Source organism: Osmia lignaria, chromosome 7, assembly GCF_051020975.1.
Source record: "Osmia lignaria lignaria isolate PbOS001 chromosome 7, iyOsmLign1, whole genome shotgun sequence".
Lineage (NCBI taxonomy): Eukaryota > Metazoa > Arthropoda > Insecta > Hymenoptera > Megachilidae > Osmia > Osmia lignaria.
Window position 1 is genome coordinate 4,590,958 of NC_135038.1, and position 16,824 is coordinate 4,607,781.

A 16,824-nucleotide genomic window follows, 5' to 3' on the forward strand; every position below is an offset into this window, starting at 1 on the left:
GAATTTCTTGTGTAATTAAATCATTTATTGCAACATAATGGGTATGATTTTTTTCATTTTTTTTTAATTTTGTAGTTTTAGTTCATGATTAGATATTATTTTATTGGTTTGATAAGCTACTAATTGAAGTAGATGCAATGAAACTGATTAAATAATGACAACTAGAGTCCTCGAGGTGGGGCTCTAAAGGAACCTTTAATTGATACGATTTTCTGAATGATAATGAATGACTTCTGTTTTTCATTTCATTGTGTAAGGTGGCGCATTCTTTTATATTCTAAAGTTCGCGGGAGAATTACGATGCATATTTAATAATGAACAGCTTCCTTTCTTTTCCTTATCGCGATAGCTGTGTTTACCTTTCGCGTTGATTTCTTATTAACTGAAATATATTTTAAAAAGATTAATAAAAAGAATAGCGAAATTAAAAAGATATAGCCATATGATTTTCATTATTTATTAATAGAAATATGTACAGATGTTTCTGTAATTGTGTATAGAAGTTTATTCTGCGTCTTCTTCGTCGTCGTCTTCTTGGCTGTTAATCTGGAAGTACCTTAATTCGTAGGTGTCTTTGTCTTTTGAAACGACACGCAACCAATCACGCAATTTATTTTTCTTCAGATACTTCTTTGTCAAATACTTAAGGTACCTAGATGAACATGTTATAAAATTAGTGCAAATATCGGTAATCTTGTTGGAAATAATGTCAGTTCCGAACAGTTGCTATATAAGAAGAGTTTTTCTTTTGGAAACGTGGATAATAATTTGAAATACACGACAACACCCACCGCTTAGAGAAGTCGATATCGCTATTGACGGACAATTTCATCTTATCGCGTTCCAGTGTAACACTGTTACCAAAGTTATTGGTTTTGCCTGAAACTTTGATCCTTTCATGCAAGTATTTTTCCTGTAAAAATAAAACATCGTTCATATAGTATCGGTCACCATGTTTACGCTAGGTTATGATGGCTTCCAAGTATAATATGTAAAGTATAAATAAACGATATCTTCAATTCAACTATATACAACATTGAATTGTGAATTGAAATTATAAAGATTAAAGGAAACTCACAAAATTGGCTACGTCCATAATGTTGTCCTCTGCAGGATGTGTACAGTCAATGGTAAACTTAAGGGATACCTTTTTCTTTTGGCCTTTACCCCGAAGGGCTTGTTTTTTGATGGCCGGTCCTTTAGTCTTTTTCGCGATAGTCTGAAAAACATGTGATTTTTCATTTTAAAGTTGTTTTAATTAAACAATGCCTTAGTTGAGCAAGACACATGTGCTAGCCACTGAAACGACGTGACCCGTCAAGTAGTTTACATCCAACTAAATCTGTGTAATCGTTTTGAAAACACTAATATAATTATATCACAAATGAAGGCAGTAATACATCGAGTTATATTTTCATCGAATTTTCAGTAGATCTCTATGCATCCCTAAATTATTTTCATTTATTTTGCGAATAAGAAACTCACCGGAGCCATGTTTACAAATGGTCGACAAATGGAAGAGCCTACCACTAGGAGGCAGTACGATCGTAAATGTTCTCAGGGACGTACCTATATAGATCAAGTGGAGCCCTTCGTTAAAAAAAAAATTGTTCACCTGTAATTTTTCCGGTTCCGTATCAGATATAGTCTTGGCGGTAATCTTAATCGTGGTTTTACGATTGCAATATTCGTAATACATAATCTATTTGATGAAAAATAAAAGAATAGGATAATAGTAATAGAGCATATCTTTTATTGTTGTTGTTGTTGTTGTCATAATTGTGTTTATTTAAGACTAATATACAGTAACATCTAAAACTAGATGAACATAGATTTCTCGATCAGTAAATCGAATGACGTTCAACTGAATCAATTATCGCGATTATTAATCGTATCTCTATACTTTGTAATAATATGTTAACTGCCTATGTGGTGAAGCCTTTTTTTTTTTTTACGTATAATTATTCTCGCCATACTTACAAACCTCTTAAATAATCATTCTTCTATTATTCGGTTGGTGGATACAATAATAATAATAAGCTTTCTTGGAGAAAAAGGTGGGGATCAAGATTCAAGGATGATTACGTTTTAATTGCATTTTGAGCAAGGAAGGTATGTCTCGAGAGATCGATTTTGCAGCTTGAAAACTAACGATAAGTATCTATTATTTGCAAACCGAATCTTATTTTCATCGATTTCTCGTCGATAAAGCTCGACCGCAAACCCTTACGAATTTGTTCGCTTAAATTTATTATCTCTCCTCATTTAACAACGCGATGATTATTGGATTTTATTCTAACAACAACAAGGTAGATGTTTCTCAATCTTTCGTGTCTCTGTTTTCAGAATTTACCGATTAAGATTTTCTTAGAAATCTATTAGAGCACATAAAGATGGTACGTAATTACAAATGTGAATTATTTCATCTATGATATTCATAGTTTTCACACAGAAACTGAATGGATAGTTTATTAATTAGGCCAGCAAAAAAGAAAAAGTATTAAGGATTCTTCTATTATCCTTAATTATTAAAAGAACTTTTATATTCGTTCTTTCTTTGATGTTTTATTTTTTTTTTTTTTTTGAACTAAGAATTTACCGATAGTACATATTAAAGAGTTATTTGGTGATTACTAAGTACAGTGAGCATTTTCTTCGGTGCGATTCCACACGTAAAAATAATAGAAAACCTTTGTCACGATTGTATCCTCGAACGTTTCTTTTCTTTTTTTTCAATTGTAGTTTATCGTTTCTGACTGTATGTATAAATAATTTGATAGTCGACCATTGAACTTATCGTACAATATTTAACTTTACATCTGAATAACTACCCTTTATGAAGAAAAGGAAGTACATATTAGAGAAAGAACGAACGAGGGTGTTTCTAACAAGTTTTTGTTATATCCCTTCCCAACGTGGCTAACAGTTTCAAGGTGGTGATGTTCACATTAATAAAGAACAGTGAAAGCTATAATTATACAATATCTATAAGCTATAAATTCGAATCCATAAAAACAGAGTTTGCAAAAATCATCTTCCTCGATTCTCGATTTTATTCACGACAAATTGCTAATCTTCCCGCGTGAATAATGAAGAATAATAAAATTTAATGTTAACAATCTCTCTTTCTCTCTCTCTCTCTCTCTCGTTCTCTTATACTCTTTCTCTCTCTCTCTCTCGCTCTCGCTCTCTTTCTTGTTCGTATTTACTACATATTTATAAGTCACGTTATTTATATGTATTTTATGTATTATGTATATATGTATAGTTCATTCTTACATTGACAATTCGTAATAATTTATGTACATGTTACACGTATATACGTAAGATACACATGTTTATCCACCAATTCAGTGGACGAGTAGTTCTCCACGGTTTCTTTCGTTTCCCTCGTATATACCCGATCTTTCTGTTTCTCTTTATTCAGCTATGATTAATTACGAAGGAATACGTGTGGAGGAAATTCGATTAGCCGAGAACGATGATACACGCAAGAATTGTACCCCTATCTAGATAGATTGCTATCTCTGTCAGGAAATAAACGTTCTGGAGGGTCGATCAACTTTCTTTTCTATTCGGCACTCTAAAGCCTAAGTTACATTTGTAGAGTTAAACGTATGTTACATTGGTAGAATATGGGGTAGAGTATAGCAGCGTTAGGAGGTTGATAAATTATACTATAACACTATCGTTGGTATACCGAATACTCCATTATTTATTCTACCAATGTGACACAGATGTTAACGTTTGCCATTTCGTTCCTAAAAGCTACGCGAAACTCAACGTTTGTAGCCGTATATTTTAACACATTAACTGCTTTCACAGGAACTAGTATTCGCCTCGTTTTCACATTTAGGCATATTCGAGACTTGATTGATTGAGATCGTGGAAGGAAAAAATGGGCGCTCGTTCGATCATGGTAGAACAGCTTGCGGTTCGATTTCCACTGGTTTTTCTTCAATCGGGGCAGTTAACGCGTTAGCTGTTCGTTCCTCGATTAAAACGTTTATTTCATCGTTAACCGGTTCGATGTTCTCTTTCTATCTTAGGATCGTAATCAGAAGAAACCTATTGATCGAAGGGTTTTTTTTTTTTCGCACCCTTTTCGCTTGAAAGCATTGATATTTTTTGATGGATCGGTTGACGACTCGACAAGTTGTGCTCGAGTTTGTTCAGTGTTTATTGTATCGTTTTTAATATCTGTTGGATAACTAAAGTGTTTGTCGATCGACTTAATGAATTCCAATCGAAAAGGGTTTAATTAGATTTCAGTTTCCTTTTTTGCTTTGATTTTCACGCCAACAAATATCGCGTTGCTCGCTTAAGATTAGCTTGGAAAAAATTCTTATTGCGGTACGGTGCAGAGGTGTTTATCCTGTTTACATTACGCTGTGAATGCCATTCAAATTGCCTACTAACGCGGCACCAGCAGCGGTATTTGATCCACCGCTAGCAGGTGCTGCTGGTGCTGGAGGAGCAGCAGGTGGTACCTGGCCTGGCACTCCTGGTGGTGGGTAAGCATAAGCTGGCGGGGGTGGTGGTGCTGATTCTGGCATGAATTTCGCTGGAATTGGAAATCAGAAGGATTAGTTCGGATCAAAATATCATTGCTGTCTTAATCAGAGTGTTTAAACAGAGGATTCAACATTTACGACATATCAATTAGATTAAATTAGATTATTAAACTGATAATTAACTATACTTTTATAATGATTTGGTTTAACTACTCCTGAACCCTGTTTTAAATACTCTTATATCGTTTAAATGTTTAAACAGTTACAAAATTATTGTAACAGAGAAGAGTAGTTTGCGTGTAAGAACGAACCAAGATTAACAAAGACACCTAGTCCCCTTCTGTACCTCATCACTTACTTATTATCATTATCATTAGGTACAGACGAAGATAGAGTACACTTAAAGGAAAATATAGTGAAAGAACATTTATACAGCTAGAGTTCATTGTTTTAATCCTTCTTAAACCTATCATAGTATGTATTAGAAAAATTGAGTCACGTTAGAGATTCCTAAGTTAATTTTTCAAATCATACAGTTGTGTGGAGGAGAGACTGTGTGAGTGATAAATTTCGGAATTTTTCAATTCAAAAGCAAACTTAAAATTACAAACAGCATCATTCCTTTGAGAGTTTCGAGAGAAATAAAAAATAAGATGGTTCGGTATTTAATTGGAACAAAATAATAGTTATGTATCTGTCTGCTTATTGGCTAATCGGTTAGATAAATGTATTGCCCTATAATTATAATCAGAGCACAACCTGATTATGATTGAACGTGACGAAAATGACACAGGTTATCTCTTGAAACGAAACGTACATAATTAATCATTAGGAAGAGGAGGTATAGAGAAAGAAACAAATAAAATGGAAAAGAAAAAGAAACAGAAAAAAAGGAAGAACATTTTAATATTCTTACCTCCTAGTGGAGTTAAAGTTATAATAGGTTCTAAAATGGTCCTCTTCTCCATGGATGTGAAGAAATATTTTTTCTTTAGTGATCAACAAGCTCGATCGAGCTTTTAATGTTCTTTATTTTTCTGGCCACGACCGTGATCGAGGTGAATGTTTCTTCGCTGATTAGTATCTGTTTCGAATTGATTAGAAAAATAAAAAAAAAAAAAAAAGAATAAAAATAAAAATAAAAATAAAAGAAGACGAAGCGAAAAAACTGAAACCTAAACACGATCGTACCCAAAATATTGATGCATATAAAGTTTCCACCTTATTTTCTTTCCTTGCTCTCCACAGCTTGTCTTGTCTTTTTTTTCTGATTACGCACTGTAACTTTTTATTCGATACTGTACAATGTTGAAAGCAGCATAATTATGGTCATAAACGTCGTTAATAATTAACAGGTCGACGGTCAAGGTAATCGCATGACGGTACACCTATGCGTTTAATAAGTTCATAAATATAGTTTTTGATCGTTTTTAAACGCTTATACGATTTCTAAGGGAAATCGTACTTGAAACTTTTTCTCTTCCTCCCTGAACAACTTTCTTGATCCCTTTCTTTACGCGTTTTTATTCGATTCTTCAAATAAGATCACATTCAATGGAGGAATTTTAACAATGATGTTTTCATTGAAATTGTTCTGTCAAGCAACTGAAATGATTGATTATTGAGGGGAAATTGAGCGATGACGCGAAGAAAGGGACTTAAATTCCAGTTATTCGAACACGATTACAGGTGGAAACAAGAGCAAACAAATAAAAATCAAAATGGAACCTCAAGCTGTTTGAAAAATCACGGTATTGAATATCCTTCCCTTGATTTTTTTTCTTTATGTCGAGCAGGCGATGAGAGACTTTGAAGATATCGTTTCCTCTGTGGAATGCGATCTTTCATTTTTTTAAATATAATAATTTTATGTTCCTATCAAAGTAAAATACCACATTGAAGAAACATCGGTAAAATTCAGGATCAGATCCTTTGATAGATTTTGTTTCATTCTGAAAGGATAAGCGATTGCAATAGCCGATCTATAAATGAATAATTTCGTATGCAACGATCTGATAGATTCCACGGATTCCACGGTGGTCATCAGCTTGCTCGGTTCTCGTGGTTAATGTTGTATCTTCGCTATTATTATCGTTATTGTTGTTATTATTATCGTAATTATTCTTATTATTCTTATTACTGTTATTATTATTATTATTATTATTATTATTATTATTATTATTATTATTAATATTATTTAACATGTATACATAACATCTGTAGATAATTCTTCAAGCCTTAAAACGAACCTATATAAGCGCCTCGAGCAAGTCGAAGCAACATGTCTTTCTTTTATCTTTCATTCAACGCGTTATTATTTTATTTCATTCTCCTTTTATCTTGGTATTCTCTCACGACAGATTTATTTTCTCCGTTTCTTAGCACAGGTTGCTCGGAAACGTTTGTTGCCGTCTTCGACGAAGGCAGTCTGCTTCTACTAATTTTTATTCATATATATTTTTAGCATTTTTTTTCTTTTTTAAACTTCTTTTTCCCCCAATTTAATGAAAGGATATAGAGATATATATGAACGAATAAAGAATGCTCGTAATTCTTTCTCTCTCACACTCACTCTTTCTTTCTTTCGTTCATTCATTATCACGCTCACTAATTTTGCGTTAATATTTGTTTAATTGTCGGCGTTTGGTCATAATCGAACGAACGTGAAGGAGAAATGATATTATTTACAGCACGAGATGTACACACACGTTACGAACCGAGCGTGCGATCCGATATCTCTTATTAGATTTTTCTTCTTTTCAATCCTTGACAAGCGTAAAGTTTCTACCGATTTCTCGTCAATCTTTAAACGAAGAGAAAAGCAGCGAGGAAAGAGTGAAGGAAAATTGAAAATTTCATCGTTTCAGAATATTTTCTTCGTCTCGTTGAAAATCTTTTCAAGCATACTTTTAGCTTTGCTTCTGAATCACACGCTCTCCCTCGTAACTTCATACACGTTTTATTTATAAAGTAAACGTCGATATACATTTATACACATATATATTTATTTATATTCGGCACTTCTTTACGAAGGAAAGGGGGGACACAATGAACATTCCCTATGGTATATGTACTTTCTGCCTTCGTCGATGAGGATCCTCTCATGTTTTATCTGACACCCTGTATCGCGAGATATTTTACTGTGTTTTTTTTTCTTCTTCTTCGATTTTTTTTTCCTTTCTAAACTCTCTTCAATCTTTTGTACATCACTGGCCATCGTTTGTCGCGTGGGTTGATTTGGATAAATGAACGAAGGAAGGCAAGGATCGATTTTCAATGTTACTGATCAAAAATATTCGATGTAAAGATCGCATCGTTGAATTAAGAGAATTATACGTTGATTTTGTTTCATTTGGTAGGAATTTTTCAAAGCCAACCTTCGTTCATTCGTCGATGTTCGAATTCGAATAAAAGTTGCAAGAGGAACCGTGACTAAAGTTCTTTTTTTATTTTTTTCTTTCTCTTCGATAAAACGTAGCACTCATTCCTGCTTTCGATCTTCTTTCTTTCTTTCTTCTCTCCTTTTTTTCATTGAATCTTCGAAGATCAAAGAATCTCCTCAGGGTTGTTTCTCAAGAATTCGGCCTATTTTTTTATTCGCCCTTCTTCGTTTTTCTTTTCATCATTATGATACTTTGTTGTTGTTGTTTCTGTACGTAGATTTTATTCGATCGTTTTCTCTAGCTGCTTTTACACATTTAAATTCCCGTTGTTTTCCTTCCTGTTTTTATTTTTTTATTTTGTTGTTGTCGCTGTTGTTGCTGATGATGCTGTTGCTGGCTTAACTTTACTCACGTGTTCAGTTTTGCGAGTCACTGCCGCTGGTGGCGCTCGCTGAAAAGAACAACAGGCGATTGTTTTTTCTTTTTTTTTTTTTCATCCCTGCCTCTATCCAAACGATCACTTTTTAACAATTTTCACCTCCGATGTTTATCGTTTATCGTTCGTTTGTATTTCTAGATCTTTTGTTTCTGATACAGTCTGCATGCACAATTTCAGACTATTATCGTCGCGGACAAAGATCAAAGCTTTATGATGAAATCGTCAAATCGTGTTAAATTCGATGTTCATTTGTATTTTGAATGAAGCTAGAATTTAGCAGCTGATACTTTATATCTTTGTCCACGAGGCTACAGATTTTTAACTAAATTAATTCTACACAGAAATCCATATTTTGTTTCAAGCATATCGCATGCAATTTACGATTACATTTAACACTCGCTATTTCTCAAAACACGTCAGACTATAACACTGATCGTTCGATAGAAACGTGCTATCTTGAATATTTTACTCTGTAAACTTTGTTCAGAGTATAAAAAAGTTTCTTTTGTTCCTTCTTTTTCTTTGCAACGATCACTGTAACTTGCTGCTAGCCTGTTCGTCATATGTTAACACGTTTTCTTTAGCGAAGAAGCCATGCTTGATCACAGAATATCTATTCATCTACGTCTATCGGAACGTAAAACATAAAAACGTCAGCATGCTTTGTAAATTGTTGCAAGCAACAGCATTGAAGATCGTCCCAGAAATATTTTGTTTCGTTGAAAATAATAATCTCTTGAGACATATACGCATTTATAATGCATATATTGTTATGTAGCTTGTATATTCTGAAACGGTGTTCGAGTTTAAGAGAACGAACGAAACCGATACCGATACCTATACCGATATAACGAAAGAAGAGAAAAAAGAAAATTTCATGCTGAAACGAATATGCAGAAATTTTGAATTCGTGCTACGCACAGAAATTGATTAAATTGCTCTCTTCTACGCGCAGAAAAATGACGAATAATTAAAATTAAATGAAAGGAAAAATTCTTAGTATTTTAGTTTTCAATAAGAAATCGAAGAAAAGGGTTATAAAATGAAATGATACCGATAAAGTGCAACAATAAAAGTTGTAGCTTACCGTACCGAAGAGAAGACAGTGAGGGTTAAACAAAAACTTTTTTTTTTTTTTTTTTTAGAAACTTCTTTCTATTTTTGTTGTTACTGTTGTAGATGTCATTGTTGTTCGTAGTTGTTGATGTTGTTAATTTTGTCGTTGTTGTGTTGTCCATTCGTGTGTTTTTAATTTTGGTCTCTGTTCACTGTTGTTTGTTTTCGAAGAAATTCTTTTCACGCGAACGATTCTCGTTTTCTTGCCACTGATCTCGTATATTGACCAGCGAAAAAAATTGAAAATCACTGGCTGGGACTAACTTCGGGGGAGGAAAAAGACAAGGCAATACCACCAAAAGTACAGACAGACACATAACAATAATTACGAGGCACGGGTTTGGTTGTGAACGATTGTGTAGTTTTACGAAAATATCTCCTAAACGAGTTCCTTAAGTCGAAAGTTGGAAAAAAATGTCGCGTGTTCTTCTTCGAAAATCTTTCGCTCGTTGTTTCTGCGATAACCATATTTACATTTCACTTGGTTTATTTTGCTAAGACGCGGTTTCTGTTGCAACATAGTCAAAATGATTAAAATTATGGAGGCTTCGAGATGGCTTTCAGACGGAAAGAAATAGAAATTTTTCTTCTGGCAAAGCCTCGGTTGTTCATGTTTGTGGTGTCGCTGTCTAGATCGTGTTATTTTGGAGCAGATATCTGGGTTGAACGAGGCTGTGATCGGAAATTCATGAAACACCGCGTCTTCTCGCACGTGAAAGTTGAATTGCCGTAGTAATAACGTCGTTGTTTCATGAATAAACGAGCTTCGAAGGATGGCAACGGTTGTTGGGAACAAAAAAAAAAAACACAGTGACAGATACACCAGCAAGTACCTATTACAGGCAGACAATACGTATATAACACCGATGGTAAGCGTTAATTTCATAAGGATCTTATGTGAAATAGTCATATATTAGGTAATTAAAAAAAAATTATTGATATCCTTGACCGTTCTGTGAAATAAAATTTTCAAAGATTCTTATGAAATCGCGACCTCTTGCAAAGGGGAACACTTGAAAGAATTGAAGGAACTTTGAAAGGTGGGAAAACGTAAAAGTTTGATAAGGAAACAGAACAACGAGAACAGAGATAATACGTATCGGTATACACAGGTATTCGTAATACACGTCCTACGTGAAAAGGTAAAGGGATAAAAGAAAAGGAAATAAAAATATATATATAATATATATGTATATAGAAACAGAGAGAAAGAAAGATAGAAAGGCAACAGTAATAACGCAATGTCGCAGATTTGTTGCTTTCTACCTTCAAACTCACTCACACACAAATCTCTTCCACCAGCAGCGCATCTACATGAAGTTCGCTAGACGAAAAAGAGAAACACATAGAATTCACACATGTTAGATGATGAACGGTGGAGATATTAGTAACACGTTAGAACCTGTGATTCTTATTCTTAATTTAAATTTCATGAAAACACCTTTTTCTTTGGGGAAAAAATGATAACTTTACCGTTCGCGTAATTATTACGAGTATTCGGGCTTTATTTTTCTTTCGGTATCTCGTCATAGCAACGATTAAAAAGTTAGGATTTAAGCGAAACATGGTGACAACTTCTGTCGACAAGACTTTATTCGTTCGAGAAATCCCTGATGATTATTTCGTAAGGAATTTCTCGAATAACCGTGCAAGCGACACTTCGTTCGAGACATTGTCGTCATTCCTTTTTTTTTTTTTTTCTTTCCTTTTCGGTTGCGTCGTGCAAACACAATATCATTTCGATCACGGAGACCCATACAGTCTCAGCATAAAAATATAGATCGACAGAGACAAATAGTCAGTGGAACGATCGATTCGGTTTTGTAATTATTAATTTACAATTCTGTTTGATATTATAAAAAAATATCTCGTATAACTAAGATTTCTTTCGAATTCCGAATCAGTCGTTCGAAATCGTGACAAGGTACATTGACCAGATGACACAGAACACTTAAACAATTACAATGGCAGTGTCATTAGCTTCGATTAGTGCGTGTATACGTTCAGTTACTTACCAACGATAATGGCCAGTACGATCAGTCCGATGACACCCATGATGATCATCATCTGTAAAGAGAAAATTAACAAAACGATGTAGAGACGAATCGATCGAGTATCGATAATGATATCCGACGAAGAATATGTTACCTTTAGATTTTGTAGCCAGAACTTCCTCTTTAACTTTCCTGCTTGTTGTTCGAACTGTGATGCTCCTTGCTGAAGCGCATCTGTAACAAGATATAGAATAAATATTGAAATTGAAATTGAAATCGGACTCGTAAGGATTGAAGGAAGTAGAAAATGGTAGCGACGGTCGGACTGGGCGTAGTGAAAAAGATCGAGGATGGTCAGCCATGGTAGCGCGGCATTGCATCCCATCGATTCGAGAGCGTCTCAGTAATCGATATCAACGTGCAGTCGGACGCGCAGGGTCGAACTACTTTAATGCCGCGTACAGAATGAATGGAGAGGATATACTTCTACTTCTAACAAACGTAGACAGTTGCTCGACCTTCGGTGTTTAATCTCCAACTCTAAACCGACGCAGGATTCTTAGCATGTAAATCTCTCGCGTGTCCTCGCTCGTTGTCGCTTATTTTTTATTCATCGTTTTTATGATTATGGAAAGTTACGCGTGTAAACGGCGTTATTTATTTATATGGGCTCGCTAGTATTGGCTTTCTTTTTCTTTCGAGGAAAGAAACTGTATTTATCCTTAGGGAAGAGTTATCGACCAACCTGCTCGATCGTCGAGTTCTGAAAGCTTCTGATCACGCTCCAGAACCTTTTCGACGTTCGTTTTCATAATGTCGACGACCTCGTCGACCTGCGCCTGCGTCGCTTGCAGTCGTTTTTGCGAAGCGATCTGCTGCGGCGTCCTGGGACCTCCGACGATTCCATCGGTACCTGCACCTGCACCTGCACCCGCAGCAGCATCCGGTGCTAGACCGCCCTCGGTCGCCCTACGAACAATATTCGTATTAGAGAAATCAACAAATCCTCGAACGTGGAAGCTGAACGCGTTGGATGATTAAAGCTTAAAGATAAGTTTTCGTGAGATTTGCATAACCGGCTATTCGAATGGGAATTCAACCTGAGGGAAGAGTAATTTAATCCTTTCAGTTTTTCTTTCCCAAACTGGCTATTCCAGCCTTTTATTAACGATAACGATAAGAGCCAGCTGACGATCTACTCAACTCGCTCGTTGAATTTCATTTTTTCCATGGAAATGAACAAATTACTTCCACGCGAATGTAAAAATTACTACCAAAATGGAAATTATTTATTGTCTACTGTCTGTGGAAAGTAGGCAGGTACGCGATGAATAGGAAAATTTGTGTAAATCGTACGGTTGAAATGAAATTCAAGGAACGTTAATTGAATAGCTTGCTACAATTCTGAATTTACTACCGCTGTAAGGTAGCTATCGTTAAAGTATACGGTTCAGTGGAATCGTGAAACGCGACATTTCTACCATTTTTTCAAAGGTTCTACGTAAAAGTTACGACCTCGTCGAATGCTCTATGGTGGATGCTGCAATTTCTCCATCAAAGGTTAAAAGTAATGCGAAAGGGTAAAGTTCGTGACACGATTCTACCCATTCGTCAATGGTTATCGTTTTCTTAAGATTTTCAAATTTCCCACATATTAGAGTGCATTTCGCTTTATCAAAACTATAATTTACACGAATGAATGCAGAAAAGATATAAAATATAGATTAAAGAAAGAATTGGAAAGGTTAAGTCTGATCCAATTTCCTCGAAAATATTTCATACGTAAATGCGGCTGACCTTTCGCGCAGGGTAAGACCTTTCCAGGAACAACAGGGATGTTAGTTTAATTATCGCGATAGTCTTGCGTTGGCGTTACCTCGTATTCGAATTTATGTTTTAACACCCTGCTCAGTTTTCAATGCTTTCTGTTAAATCATCCGTATTGTGTTTCCAATAAACTCTTTGTTTCTTTAAAAACTAACAAATTACTGTATTTAAACTTTGGAATTTATTAATCGTAGTTGGAGGTGAAGGCCATAATACCACCCCTTCCTCTAGCGTTGACAAGAAAATTAAATTTGTTTCCCGAGAATTTTTAAAGTTGCTAAATAATATTAAGTATCTGCTACCAGGCTGCTAATAAACGCTTCAGACCAATCAGATAGCTGCGCTTGTCTAATCAGTCGCGCTCCGCCAATCACAGAGCTTGTTACTTCAGCCCCAGGTAAATGGGCCAGTTGCATCTGATAAAGCCACTTGCTTCGCGCTGAGGCCAGTCAGTTTGTTCTTGGGCTTCGAAGAAGCAGGAGTGTTTTTTTTTTTTTTTTTTTTTTTTTTTACGATTCGTTTTACAAATTCACATGACATTACAATGACATTAGCGATTAAATAATTTTGCAGGATGTATCAAACGAATCTATGATCTTCTCAACGTATTAATAGTTAGTTATACTGAGCAAATAAATATAAAATTTCACAAATGTTGAAAAGAGGTTTTGGAATTCCACGTCAATTTGACTCTTGTTCGTAGTGTTAATTTATTTCGACGTTCTATTTAACGTTGGTCTTCTTCCCTTTTTGATCATTCGAATTTCTGTCGATAAAAAGGGTGCACGTTCCCGGTGGAATTGGAATGAAAGCAGCTAGAATGTTGCCGGTTGGTTGGTAGTCGATCAATGTACGTTTCGATTCGGAGTGCGTGCTCGAGGCGATGAATCAGGCTTTCCGAACATGTCGAGCACCGATGGCAGGTAGATTAAAAAGCGATCGAAGAAGTTGCGGGTTTTATTTTTGGCAACCGATCGAACGACCGAGTGGCAACAGCCGCCGATCGATCCGCTATTCCAATATCCCTATCACAGCAAATAAATAGAATTTACGTCCTTTCTATTTTCTCGAATGACTCAAACACTTTCTAAACTACCTACAGTCTACAGGGGTATCTACTCATCGAGTACACGATATTGTATAAAAGCATCCATTAATAATGTTTGAGAATTTTTGCAACGTTAAACACTGTTTGGGGACAAAAGAGTAAAGCGTTCACCTGGTTTGAGCTTTTACGCGGTCAAGCGGCTTATATAATCGTATTAATGTATCGATCGAACTTGATTTACTATTATCGTTATTGAATTATTTTACACTAAAAATTCTCATAAAGACAATTTCTTGATTGTGCTGTACCTTTCAAGTTAAACTGTTTCAAGAAAATTTTACGTATTTTCGTATAAGGACGTGAAGCTTTTTTTGAAAATATTCGCGACTCTGTTCTAATTTTAGAGCTGTCGTAGATAGCACAAGGTTGACGAAAGATACTGTTAAATCGATTATTCTACCATGGAATTTTATAACTAACAGCAGAAAAACGACCCGTTTTACCGGGGGCTTCCAGAGTGTAACCCGTATGACGTCAAACTTATCTTTTCAGATTCGAATTCACACAGTTCATGGAGAGTTGAATTTCAATCGCCTACGCGCCTCATTTCTCTGTCTATTTTTAGACAATTTTCAACTATTATTAGCAGCAAATTAACATTAAGTACATTTTAATTAATTAACAACTAAAAAGGTGTGATTTTGAAAAGAATCAAAAATAAAAGTGTGTTTGCTATTTTTCGTTGAAAAGCATCTGTAGTTAAGTCTGTTGTTCAAGTGGTACTCTACGACATGTCTGACTCTGTCAGGGACAATCTACTTAGAGTCAAGCATTTTCGTGTAACGGCGAAAAAGCGTATCTTTTTGTTTCACAGTCAAAGCTCGTAGAATATTGCTGCAAATATGCTCATCATTGATTATCTAAATATAGAAACTGCCAGTTGAACGTATAACCCGGTGTGTGTTCGCGATTGATTGTTACCGGTACGTGTCTGATTCTAATTAGAGCTCACGATTCCACCGGTCGAAATGTTACTTCTTAATAAAAATTCCATAATTCATAAAAGGGGTTATAAGGGGGTTAAGGGGTTATAAAACTAGAAACTTTTAAAATTTTACCCGTGGCACAAATTATCCCCCAGAATCATCCCCGTGACGCAAATTATAGTTGAAATCCGACAAATCTGAACCGAATTTGCAGTCCTATTGTGTTTTAAATGTTAAATACAAGTATGCATTTATTTGTCAAAACTAGTGAAAAAATGCTGAAGCAAGAAGTTAAGTAAAAGTTTCAAACGATCAGTAGCTTTAAGGTAATCGCGTGAAAGTGAAAAGAAAAAAATGAATAGAAACGATCAGCTAAATCGTTCAGCTTATAGAGTTGGATGGTAAAGGAGAAGCATCCTGAGGACTCGGAATTCAATGACCGCAATTTCACCGTTGAAATCGGTGTTATCGGTCTGCTTTAAGCTTTGCTGCACTTTATCGGAAATTCTGGCATGCTGCGGATAGGCCGTGCAACGAAATCGATTGGTGACAAAGGCTTAGGAAATTGCGTCTTAACATTCGTCTTAGAAAATTTCATTCTTAAAACGAATCGATACCCTACAGACACGGTGGGCTCAATTGTTATATAAACTGCTTTATTTGCAACCATGTTATACATGTATGTTGGTTAATGGCGATTAAAGAGGATTGAAATTGTACACTTTTACGGTGACAATCCGTGTTATCTTCTACGTTGAAAGTTTTCGATTTAATCCTGTTACGAGTCCCGGTTTCTTCCCCATCGATCTAGCCTTTTTTCAATTCTTTTATAGATGTTGCTTCTCGTTACGATTTCTTTTGCCTTTTGTTATTTTTCCTTGCTTTCGTTATGATAGAATTCGTTATAAAAATTGCAACACTTAAATTAAAAAAGAAAAAAATCTTTACTATGTTCACATAATTGCAACGTATCTTAGTATATCGTTAAAAAGAAAAGAAAAATTTTTACATTCAAAATGTGGGATGATTTCGTGAGTAATTGGGTTCAGTTTAACCAGCAGGTTCTAGAAGAACTCGTAGCGATTAGAATTAGAATTCCACCTTCCCGTCTGTTAAAAGCGTTATAGATCCGCGAGGGCAATTCGATATAGATTCGTCCGCATAGAATCACCAGTTCACACGGCTGTTCGATTTCACTCCGAAGAAAAATCACTCTTTCCCTGGCCAACAAACACAATCGGTAGATTTTCATAGTTTTACTCACATGTTCTTTGTCGATCGCTGTTGGTTTCCTGAACTAGAGCTATCCGCTGACCTGCCAACCCCGTCAGATAACCGCGTACTTTTCACGAGCGACTGTCACCGACTAGACGGTTGTGGTATTGATAAAATTTCCAGCGGCACCGTCGCGATATCGCCGCCGTTCCAGCGATATCTCGACAACACTCGAACCTTTCAAATCGTCCCTCTCGGTCTTTTAATATTTCTAATTCATTCGATAATGTTTCCTTTTTCGA

The 16,824-nt window shown here is 35.5% G+C and overlaps 3 protein-coding genes across 7 annotated transcripts in view; 1 reads left to right on the top strand and 2 right to left on the bottom strand.

Annotated features, from left to right (window-relative positions):
- Positions 1-16,824, top strand: part of Syb (Vesicle-associated membrane protein synaptobrevin) — a 32,146-nt gene that overhangs the window by 12,630 nt on the left and 2,692 nt on the right. The window lies entirely within an intron of this gene.
- LOC117609601 (large ribosomal subunit protein eL22) lies at positions 446-1,552 on the bottom strand. Its single transcript, XM_034336158.2, has 4 exons — positions 1,486-1,552; positions 1,079-1,219; positions 792-913; positions 446-652 (listed from the first exon to the last, which is right to left on the bottom strand). The coding sequence occupies exons 1-4, from the start codon at positions 1,492-1,494 to the stop codon at positions 505-507; spliced, it is 420 nt and encodes a 139-aa protein (XP_034192049.1). The 5' UTR covers positions 1,495-1,552; the 3' UTR covers positions 446-504.
- Positions 2,564-16,731, bottom strand: nSyb (neuronal Synaptobrevin). Of its 5 annotated transcripts, none has more exons than XM_034336151.2 (6): positions 16,572-16,731; positions 12,192-12,415; positions 11,601-11,680; positions 11,468-11,519; positions 10,735-10,776; positions 4,435-4,564 (listed from the first exon to the last, which is right to left on the bottom strand). In XM_034336151.2, coding segments are annotated over exons 1-5 (372 nt in total). In that variant the 5' UTR covers positions 16,574-16,731; the 3' UTR covers positions 4,435-4,564; positions 10,735-10,762. The 5 variants fall into 5 exon arrangements, with proteins under 5 accessions (XP_034192039.1, XP_034192042.1, XP_034192041.1 ...); XM_034336150.2 differs by lacking the exon at positions 4,435-4,564 and adding an exon at positions 6,972-8,348; XM_034336153.2 differs by lacking the exon at positions 4,435-4,564 and adding an exon at positions 6,972-8,348 and having other exon boundaries at positions 10,731-10,776.

Coding starts and splice junctions, on each gene's coding strand:
- nSyb (XM_034336148.2), bottom strand. Junction 11,681..12,191: donor AGAACTCGACGATCGAGCAG/GTTGGTCGATAA, acceptor ATCTTGTTACAG/ATGCGCTTCAGCAAGGAGCA. Junction 4,565..11,467: donor CGTACTGGCCATTATCGTTG/GTAAGTAACTGA, acceptor TTCCAATTCCAG/CGAAATTCATGCCAGAATCA.
- LOC117609601 (XM_034336158.2), bottom strand. Junction 914..1,078: donor TTATGGACGTAGCCAATTTT/GTGAGTTTCCTT, acceptor TTATTTTTACAG/GAAAAATACTTGCATGAAAG. Junction 653..791: donor GATATCGACTTCTCTAAGCG/GTGGGTGTTGTC, acceptor ATGTTCATCTAG/GTACCTTAAGTATTTGACAA.